Source organism: Anguilla rostrata, chromosome 4 (assembly GCF_018555375.3).
Source record: "Anguilla rostrata isolate EN2019 chromosome 4, ASM1855537v3, whole genome shotgun sequence".
NCBI lineage: Eukaryota > Metazoa > Chordata > Actinopteri > Anguilliformes > Anguillidae > Anguilla > Anguilla rostrata.
In genome coordinates, this window is record NC_057936.1 from 23,149,537 (window position 1) to 23,161,048 (window position 11,512).

At 39.4% G+C, this 11,512-nt stretch overlaps 1 protein-coding gene across 1 annotated transcript; it reads left to right on the forward strand.

The window, feature by feature from the left end:
• Positions 1-722: 722 nt before the first annotated feature.
• On the forward strand, positions 723-9,891 carry LOC135252885 (calponin-2-like). Its single transcript, XM_064331508.1, has 7 exons — positions 723-917; positions 5,405-5,526; positions 6,424-6,490; positions 7,458-7,595; positions 7,773-7,889; positions 8,082-8,228; positions 8,398-9,891. The coding sequence occupies exons 1-7, from the start codon at positions 855-857 to the stop codon at positions 8,665-8,667; spliced, it is 924 nt and encodes a 307-aa protein (XP_064187578.1). The 5' UTR covers positions 723-854; the 3' UTR covers positions 8,668-9,891.
• The last annotated feature ends 1,621 nt before the right edge of the window (positions 9,892-11,512 follow it).

The following is an 11,512-nucleotide window of genomic DNA, read 5'->3' on the forward strand; positions in this document are numbered from 1 at the left end:
CGATTCAGTCAAAGTTGTGCTCTGTCGCCATCAAACGTACATGTATGAGTTTATCTATGTGTAATACCTATTGTTTACATAGTTTTACTTATGTAATATAGAATTGTGAAGCAGGTTATCTGGTTGGATTTTTGGTTGAAGTTCCAACCTATTTTGGGGATAGTAATTGGAAAATTATTACAAACACCAAAGTTGGAAGCCATTTACCCAATATTACATCTCCAGTCAAACTGATTTCCCTGATGTTCCCCACTCTTATTTGATTCAACTTTAATCAAGTGATGTAACAAATTGTATTCTGCATGCATTTGTCTATTACAGCCAGCCTCTCAGAGTTGAAATGCAGACAATCTGGTCCCTGACAATGTGAGACTGGCACGAGCTGTTATGAATGTATATTTGAATATTTGGAACCCTTTCAATGCCTAATCATGGTACACGCCTATGTAAATAAATAGCATATGTAAATAGAATAGGTACTCCATTGTTTGATTCCACAAAGAAATAGCCGGTAAATTGCTGGCGTATAGCCTACTCTGCGTGACCTCTGGTAATGGCCAAGTCTGTAGACCCCGTAACCAACCGGTTCCAGTATCTTGTTGGGGTGGGAACTCCCATCCTGTAGGAATTTTGGCCGCCTTACCCATATATGGAGTTTTTGCTATCAATCACAAATGAAAGGCAGAGGAGGAGCTTGCACGTAGTGAACAGGGTGTACAGCGGCCAGTATGAAACTGCTTTGGTTAGAAAAACGAGGAAGTTACCCGACGGCAAAGGAGAATTTTCTCGTCACTTAGAAAATAGAAGCACGCGTGTTCATTTCATCCCATCAAAGACGACGGAACAAAGTAACGATGTCCAGCTCACAGTTTAACAGAGGACCTGCTTATGGATTTTCTGCAGAAGTCAAAAGCAAAGTAAGTATCACACCAGATGGATGTACCGACAACAGTTCCGGCGTGGAGATAACTTTTTATAATCGATTCTAGCCATCTTACTGTAGGCCTACGTAAGAAGTAGGGTACCGTAGCATCTACAAGTATAAAAATGTGTGTAGGCTAGCAATCTTCTAATCGTGATTTGTTTATGTTTTAATAATGATTAAAACGAGTTCTGAATTTTTTTTATGTGATAAGAAAACATTTAGTTGCGTTAGATTTTTGCTTACAGTCTACTGTAGGCTGCAGGCTGTAAATGCTGAGTTTAGATATTTATTTAGTGATATTTTCGATTATCGTGCTCAAGCAATTATCACGAACCTCCCTACAATTAACAATTGTTTTGAGTGATTTTTGGTTATGAAGCTTCGAATAAAATCAGCGTAGGGTATTCTCCTAAATAAACTTTACTGGGCGTCGGCCAGCGTGTTTCGATTGCGGGGTGCTACGCTTCGTTATAAGTGAATCGCTTTATGGTGAGCTACAGCCTAATTTATGTTTTCAGAGCTCTTTAGTGAAGCCCGTATTTATTTTATTTTCGAATAAACTACAATATTATGTTTTTTCCCCCTTTAGATAATATTTAGATCGCTATTAGATGGGACTTCCCATAAACTAAGAAAAATTGTTCTTCCCTAAGGTCACATTTCCGTCATTAAGTTAAGACACGGGATCCGTTAGCCTATATAGGCTATATTTAACTAATTATTACCTTTTCCTATCAACTTAAATAATCAGTTAAAGTATCTGTTTGAAATGAAATGATGAAATAATGATGAAAAATTAGTGGGTTATACATATACATACACAATACGGTGTTAATTTTAGTCATAAATAGGATGTTATGGAAAACTATAATATTATTTAATTCCTATTCACTTTTTGTTTTGTTTTTTTACCTTGAAATACGCGCTTGCGCGTTCTTGCAGGCTGCATGTGATGGTGACCAACCTTGTCGCCATAGTTGCTGCCTGCTGCACTAGACAACAGTGGCTGCAAAGGGCAAGAGAAAGGACAGTTTTACACCGGGACAACTTAGGTTTGAATTTGAGATTACAAATACTATTTCCAAAGTATGTAAGTGACTAGTTCTACCTTAGTATGAGAGCATGTGGATGTACATGTCTGAACACCAAATATTGACATAGGCCTTTGGCAAGAACTGTAATCAACCCAGAGGCCAGGGCACGAGAACCATTCAGGATCTAAGCAATATACGTTGTTGAAGCAATACAAAAGCAAGACAGTACTCTGCATGTCCAGAAGATCTTATTCTTTTTGCCTTAATGGGTATGGAATACAGCAAGCTGGGGTGGGAATTCATTATGTACCAGATGAGAATTGTAGTTCCCCATAATTACACTAAATATTTTGACTATTTATACAGTGAAATGACTTAATACCTTGATCTTTTCTGTATGTACTCCTGCCTCATGCTTGTTTGTGGGGCTGTGATGCGGTGAACGGTGCTGTGCTTTGGTTTCCCCTCGCTGTGCAGAATGGTGTTTGGGGAGTAAAATGTTGCTGGGTTGGGGTGTTAGCCTCTGCGACATTAATAGATGTCTGTCAACTTCCTATGTGGTTGCTAACAGTGTGAAGTCAGTGTGAATATAGCCTAATTCTGCCTGTTTTTGTCATCATTACTGACATATCAGGTTGTGAGCACACTTTGATGGAAATTTGCTTAATGTTCATAGTGTCACGCTCGCAACTTGGTGTTATTCCGGTTTTAAATGGAGAACTCTTTTCTTTTCTGCTTAAGTAAACAGAAAATGGCTGACAGAACTGATTCTGCAGCCCCCAGAGACTAAACACAGTGTGGCCCTGAAATTCCAGGCTGTGCTCTGACAGAAAAGGCCAGGCTTTTTCCCACAGTGCTTAGACTGCATTAAGCCTTCTGCAGGCAGCTGCGGATGCTGCAGCCTCTGGTGAACGGCACGCATTCCGTTCGTTATTGTTATACTCCCTGCATTTCAGTGATGGGGCTTGTATTGCCCAGTTTTCTATGTCCAGAGGAGTTTCTTTTTCCATCTGTTATCTTAAAACAAATGTCTTCTAGTTAAAAATAAACTGCAGGGCAAACTGCCACAGATGTAGTCAGCTTATTCTAATGAACAGCCTTTGAAAACTTCATGGATTTGGTTGTCGTGTTCATTTAGGATTTTGCATATTTTATAGATAGCTATACTGTATTCTTTCATAATGAAACCAAAGTTCGATGGTAGGGGTTTTTTTATGGAAAGTACAGAAAAGTTTAATGTTTTATGGGAAGTTTATAAAAAATTATTCATACTAATTCTGTCACTCATGAAAGTCCTGGGTTCCAAAGAGGATGTTTGTGTATTCACTATTGTGTGGCAAATGTGATGTAGACTATGTAAGAAGTCTTTCTTATGCACATGCAGTTCCAGGGATTTTAGTAGTTACTGGTAAAGCAGTCTTGGAGCTTTTAATATGCCTTGCATTTTACCAGAATTAGAAAACATCTATGTATTTAACTCCTTGTCTCATGATAAATTCTGTTGGATCAGCAGTGCCTATGGAGGAAATCTCTGAAATTCCTTGTTTGTGGACAAGCTTTGTCATTTTTGTGGCCAGATAATCAGGCGTTGCAAAAGCAATCAATGATGTAAAGAGAGAAAACCGTTAAGTACAAGCAACATATTTTCTGTTAATTAGTACCATACCTTGCATTACATAGTTATAAGATAAGTAATAAACTTATATTGGTTGGGCTATTTAGTAATGTAATTTGATGTTGATGGATATTGATTTTGAAATGATTTGTTTTTATTTAAATTTTAAGTTATTTAACCATTTGAACTCACATGTGCAGTTTTAATATCACTTTATTATAATCACTGCACTTTACACTAACCTTTGGACAATGTGATTTGCATACGAGGTGTGGCTATTAAATAATGAGACAAATGCTGTAATTCAATTTTAATGAAGAAAATTTACATTTCAATTTCCCCTTTCCCCTTCAATATATTCCCCTTCTACAACTACAAGGGGAAAGGAATTGAAATGTAAATTTTCTTCATTAAAATTGAATTACAGCATTAGTCTCATTATTTAATAGCCACACCTCATATCATAAGCAGTTTAATATTTCAACCATATTAATCCTGATGTTTTAGTTTCAAAGCTATTATAGTGGGTCATACCTAGTAGCATGCATTCAAAAGGGAAATGATTTAATGCCTATTCTAAATGATATACTATGGACAGTGATTGTTGATGCATTTGATGAGCTCATTGAATATATTTTCTCAAATCTGTCTTTGTAAATGACGTCTTGTCCATTTTTTATTTTTTATTTTTTTAACTGGTTTTACGTGTCCGCACATTTACAAAAGGGCTTGTGTATCCAGTTTGGTCTTTTTGCTCTGGGCTGTGCTGTGAAGACATTTTGTGGTGGCAGCCAAGTTGATTCTGTTTCAGGTTGACTCATGTTGAGACCCCACCTATCGCCACCCCTTTCCTGCATCACATACGGCATACAGGATGTTACAGATTTACCCAACAGGATGTGATCATGTTACTGAGAATTACTGAGAGTAGCTTGGCTCTGTCTTGATCAATGTCGCCCAAGGGATAAGATGTCATTATTTGTATCTCAAATTTCTCTGATGTTATGATTAATAAGAAGCTAGAGAAAATGTAAGCCTATTTGGCTTCAAATTTTCTTTTACACCAAGAAAAAAAGAAAAAGAAATGCCACGGTAAACTACGCTGCTTTGAATGCAACTCTGCATAGTCTCCATTTAGTATTATTATTGAATTTCCCAGGCAGTAGGATGCAGTGTTCTCTGTGGATGGCTTGGTAGATAAATCTTGGCTGGGGCTGTGCCACAGAATATCCTGGAGCACGAGAACGTCTTTCCCGTGCAGCTTCCTCTGGCCAGCTCGTCACTGTTCTCCGGAGACCCTTATGATCATTTACTAGTCTCCCACCTCCCAATATTATTTTTCATACCCATGTAAGCTCTTTGTGAACAATATGCTTGTGTGTGGATGGCACGGTCTAATGCTTTTGCCCATTGAGATAGCAGGTAGTAATATGTCCAGGCTGAATTCTAACTGTGTATCTTTCTGTCCCCCCCCCCCCCCCCCCACCTCCCCCATTTAATTCAATTATTGGTTGGGCATACCGGAGAAATGTGGCCAAAATAGTCATTTAAATGATACGTAATTGCTTAAAAATATTTTCTATATCCACATTACAATGGCACCTGTTGACTACAGCTACAATAATGAACATGAATATATGTGAACGTGTGTGCCAATAAATGTAAACAAAAAAACATAAATTTAAACATTTTTTCCACTAATACATTTAATAGACGGTAGCAACAGGCTATTATCATACCAACAGACTATTATCATATCAGTACCAACTGTAAAAAGTACCCCCCCCCCTCACCACACACACTTACTCATGCTTGGTGTCTCTCGGTCAGATTGCCCAGAAGTATGATCCTCAGAAGGAGGAAGAGCTGCGCATCTGGATCGAGGGTGTGACTGGCTGCTCTATAGGGGATGACTTTCAGAAGGGCCTGAAGAATGGCGTCATTCTCTGCCAGTGAGTACATGCCACGGACGTGCGCAGCGAGCATTTTCACCTCCAGAGCAGCCCGTAGGTATTTGGACCGTGACATCATTTTTATTAGCTGCGACCGCAGCTCTATAGCTCTGTCTGCTGGTCGGTTGGTCGGTCGGTTCGTCCACAAAAAGTCTCCCACCCCGTAGCGGCCACAGTTTCGCCCCAGGAGGCTGAAATTTGGCATGGATGTTGGTCATGATGGGCGTGGCCTATCACTAAAAGGCGCATAACTCCCGAATGGATTCACAGATTTGCACAAGATTTTGTGGAAAGGTTGGTCATGAGCCAAAGAAGAGGCCACGTGTTTGTGTGAGGGCATGTGTGTGGATGCATGCACACATGGATGCATGCGCATGTGTGGTCGCAGCTATTGCGGATTCACGCTTGTTGTTTTGGCTCTGTGCTCAAGCACAATGGATTTGAAATGAAACAATGTATATGAGGCTAAAGTGCAGACTGTCATCTTTAATTTGAGGGTATTTACGTCCATATCGAGAGATCCGTGTAGTAATTACAGCTCTTTTTATACAAAGGTCCCCATTTTATACCAAAAGTAATTGGACAAATGAACATAATCTTAATCCTTTGCATTCAATGTCCCCAATAAAATGGGGACCAAAAAAGGGCTGTAATTCCTACACAGATCGCCTCATAATGATGTAAATACCCTCAAATTAAAGCTGACATTTGAAATTTGTTTCATTTCAAATCCAGTGTAGTGGAGTACAGAGCCAAATGTACAGGACAAAACTGCAGAAATTGTGTCACCATCCAAATACTTATGGACTGCATTGTATGTGGCGTGCATCATCAGTTCACTTGCTTTTGAGATTCTCTCAGCCATCCCTAAACTGAATCGGCCTTTTTCTTTTGCAGACTCATCAATAAACTGAAGCCTGGTTCAGTGAGGAAGATAAACCAGTCTGCTCAGAACTGGCATCAGGTGAGCTGCTCCCCCGCTTGTGTCTGTGGGCCAGCGCTTTGCTGACACATCACAGAATCTTGAGATTTAAATTATGAATATTGACATTACAAAAAAAACAGTATTGTAAATCCATACAAATTCAAATATGGCAACCCACAAATGAAAATTCCACTTTCCTTAATTTCATGTGTGAATTGATGAAAATTGGCTTCAGAGAAGGCCCTTCATCTTGTGCTGTGCTGGATATAGAGCTTACAGTCCAGAGTGGAACCAGAATTCCCAGTCTGTGTGGTTAGAGCTTTCCACATCACAGGAGGAGGCTTGACATGTAAAACCCTTTTTTTTGGTCTCACGTTTTTCCCTGAGCCACACTTGTAATTTGGAATGGTTGTGGTCATTTGGGTTTGTGTGAGCACATGTGTAGGTTGATTTATTTTTGTTTTAACGGTCTACATAATTAGAAGGGGGCAATTTCAGTGTTTTTTAGCCTGCACACCAAGCGCAGAAAAGGTATTTTATATAACTGTAAAAGGAATGGAAGCAGTGACAGACACTGAGTGAGGAGGTTTAATAATATCCTGGCTTTAACGGTGCAGTTTCTGAGCTCTTACGCATTGTTTGGAGGCAGTATATAAGTTAAAACTCTTTCATTTGACTTGACCACTGTCTGCAGCCGTAGCCTTTTTTTGAAATTTCATAGAAGTTTTAAATATGGCTTTATTCATAGATTATATTAGGTTTTCACAGTTACAGTGTAGCATAATGGTTAGGGAACTAGGCTTACGACACCTCCTGTTGTAGGTTAGATTCCCAGATGAGGGACTGCTGTTGTACCCTAGAACAAGGTATTTAACCTGAATTCATTCCATAACACGTTATTGTAATGAACGCAACTGGGTCCATCCACATGGCTCAAAATCCTCCTGATTCACCTTCCAGTTGCCCGATAGAAGTTTTTAACCATATTTTATTTTCCTCATTCAAGCTGGAGAACCTGTCCAACTTCATCAAAGCCATTACAGCATATGGACTGAAGCCTCATGATATTTTCGAAGCCAATGACCTGTTTGAAAATGGGAACATGACCCAGGTCCAGACCACTCTCCTGGCCCTCGCTGGCATGGTAAGACCTTCAGAATTTTGGGTCACTGCTAGAAAGTGGGACCATCCAACATAATTTAAAGGCTTCACTAGGAACAATTCCTTGCTTTAGTCTTGCTCTTTTGTATTTTGCAATGCTGTAAAGCTATGGAACATCATGGTTTATGCAGAGACATCACCTTTTGTTTGATCACCTCAGGCGAAGACCAAAGGCCTGCAGTCAAGTGTGGACATAGGGGTGAAGTATGCTGACAAACAGCAGAGGGCATTTGATCAGGAGAAGATGAAGGCTGGAAATTGTGTCATTGGCCTGCAGGTATGAAGATAGGAAAAACTATTCCAGGCACTTAGTGCTCCATCAGAGTGAGGAACATGGGAGTGGAATCGGCAATTTATAGTCTGTCCTCTAATGAAAGTGGAATGTGTGACAGGGTGTCAACTTTTATGGGGTTTTGTTGTTTTGTGTGCCTGACGAATGGTTCTTCATAACCCCCTGTTCACTCTCCAGATGGGTACCAACAAGGGAGCCAGCCAGGCGGGCATGAATGCCTATGGCACCAGGAGACACCTGTATGACCCGAAATCTCAGATCTTGCCACCTATGGATAACTCCACCATCAGTCTGCAGATGGGCACAAATAAAGGGGCCAGCCAGGTATGTCCCACACTGACCTGCACTGCCTCTGTGTGCCACAGGGGGGAACCGAACCACTGACCATCGCAAATCTATGAGGAGCTTATATTTAATAATTTATGGATGAAAGAGAGTACAGTATACCTCTCAAGCCAGATTAAGTGCTAACTGAATTTTCTATCTCCTGCAGGCTGGAATGACTGCTCCTGGAACCAGACGTGCTATTTATGACCAGAAGCTGGGCACAGACAAGTGCGACAACAGCACTATGTCCCTACAGATGGGTTACACCCAGGGTGCCAACCAGAGTGGGCAGAACTTTGGCCTGGGCCGCCAGATCTACGATGCCAAGTACTGTCCCAAGGGCGAAGAAGAAAATGGAGCGGAGGCTGGCGGCTATGCCCAGGAGTACCAGGATGAGGGTTACCAGGGATACCAAGATGACGGGAAGGACTACTGAACGAGTGAAGCCAAAGTTGTTTTGCGTCAGGATGGCTGTAAACAGCATTTCCTACTTTTTATTGTCAGTTAGTGATTTTCCCCTTGAAACAAAGACATAATTTTGATCAAAAGGAATCTGATTTTCCACTTTTAGTCACTTTCAAATGAATTGTGGCTGCCCCCTCACCAAGAGAGGGGCGAAGAGGAAGAGATCGGATTAAGTTCCTCGAACTTGTCTGGAAAAAGTGTTAGCATTCCCTATTACCCTGCTATGCTGTGTTTTAAGGAAAGGCGCCTCCTTTTAATAATGGATATGGCAGTAGGATGAGTTGTAATTGCGCACAGAAAGGTGTTCTTAAATTATTACAGGTTGAGATGTTACAAATGACAGTAATGCACCAGAAGTATTGATGCAACATGTTATTTAATATTGTTGGCAGAGATAATAGGTCAGTGTTGGCACAGGGAACGAGTCTGCCCTGTTACTGCTTAACCATGGAAAACATGCAGATCTGCATTTTGTTACAATTTCCCATGATCCCAAGATTTCCTAGGAAACCAAGAAAGTCATATTTACCCTTTTTCACCGTCGTACCTTGTCATGCCCAGTAGAGTCAGATGGTGTCCATAGTGACCCAAGGTTCTGGGCATCTCCCTTATCATTCCAGCTCCTGCCATGAAGATCGTGGCTTGTGTTACGTCAGTGTGATAGTTCATGTGAATGGGGTAGTGTTTCCGCATGAAAGCTTGAAACGGCTTTGTTCTTCCTGTTTGTCCTTGGTCTTTGATTGTGTTCTCGTCATTCAAAGTATTCAAAGTAAACAAGCGGCTTTCGCTTCCGTGATAACCACGGTGATTCATAAATGCTTTTGTTAATGTGACCAAATTTCTTACACAGAAGGATCCTTTATAAACAGTGTCAGTATCCTTCTTAATGTGATTTCTTTTTACAATCCATTAAGCAATTTTAAATTCAGTCATTTGTTGCTTTGTTTTATCTTATTCCTGACACTTGTTTTAGCAATCATTTAGCTGTCAGCAGCTGCTAAGGAAAACTGGAGTTATACCAACCAGCACCATAGTGTTTATTCTGCATCATTCCTTTACTTCCTGTGAATTGTTTTCATGCATTTATGTTTTAAAATTGTATATTTTACAAGCCTGTAATGGATACCAATTGAAAAATGTTGAGCTTTGAAAAGGAAGGGAAGAAATTGTAATAAATTGTGTATATACTGCAAAACTGATGTGGATATGGGTTTGTGCCAAGTTATTTATCTTTCTGTCCAGTAATGGTGTCTTCAGTATCAGGTAAGGTATTGAGAAAAAAATATGTTTCTTTTGTCTCGAGCAGTGTATTGTAATAGAACTGGCGTATGTCCTTATCTAGTAATTATCTACTTGTGGTATTTTTTAATTAATTATTGTTAGGTATTTGGCCTTAACCATTATTTAATGGACTTAACTGGCTATAGTGTATTTGGTGACATGTTGTTTGATAGAGCTGGACAAAAGCCATTTGCAAGCCTTTATTTTGCATAGTGCCTACTTCAGGAAGTATATATTCCAGTATATTGGTAGTGGATAGGCTGCCACCAAGTGGTGTCTTGGAATAATATTCTCTCTCATTGGATGTGCTGTATTATAAGTAAATATCAGCAACTATCATGTTTGATTTGATTTAGCTGTTTTTGTTCTCTTTTGGACATTGTGTAATGCATTCTTATATGTTACTGTTCTGCTCAAATTATGGAGTTAATGGGGAAAAAAGATTTTATTTATGAGTGTGGCAAGCAATTGACAATTCCAAGGCCTGGCATAATACATGTCCCAATGCAAGCAATATGCCTTATAAATAAAAGGAAATACATGCATTGAATTAAAGCAAAGTTACCACCCTTAATTGTGAATTGAGTATTCTTTTTTCTGTTCACTTGTTTTCCCAATTTAACAGCAAAGAGAATAACTGGTTAGGAGAGATTCCACCATGAACTTAATAAAAATTTGGTCTGTCAAGATATGGGTCTCTAGATCCACATATGGTTTTAATTACTTATAATATGTAGCATGGGATTATGTGAGATTATACCATGGAATATAGCATTAAATTCAATAGGAAGTAGAAGAAACAAACTCATTTTAAATACTGGAATACATTTAAACACTGTAATGAAATTTCAACATGTAGCCCCTGGTATGTTTTGCACCAAAATTAATGAAGGTAAATATTTCTTTCTATTTGAAATCAAATAAAATTTAAGAGGAGGAAATGGAAAATCTATATGTCCAGAGACATATTTGTCCAGAGAAACATCTCGTCACCTCTTCCATCTGTCTGGAGATCCTGCCTGTGCAAGGACCTACAGAACAGTCCCTGGCGGAAAGATATGTGACCTCAGGCACCTGTAGACACAGTGATTCCATTCCCTGCATAAAACATACAACTTCACAAACAAACGCATGTTGTATCAGAGAACTCAACTGGAAATTATTTGTGCGTTCAGTTGGTACCAAATCATGTCAATGTCATTAATTTAGGATTGTAATGTCAAGTACAATGAATAGGAATCTTAGCTCCTTGGGCCTTTCCCATTTTTTGTTATAAATGAGGTCAGTATTTACGCAAGAGTAATTTATTCGGCTATATCACCAAGTCAGTTGCAAATCTGTTGTTAATAGTAAATTAACAGTAAAGCGGCCTCCTGCGTCCCATGTTGAAATCGAAAACTGCATGACATGCACCAATGTTTTAATCTGACTCATGTGAATAAATTGCGATTTATTCGAATACACGACACGCTTCCAATGTAAAAGCGATACTTTTGTTGCTATTTAATTCTGTAGGCCTAACTAATCGCAATTGT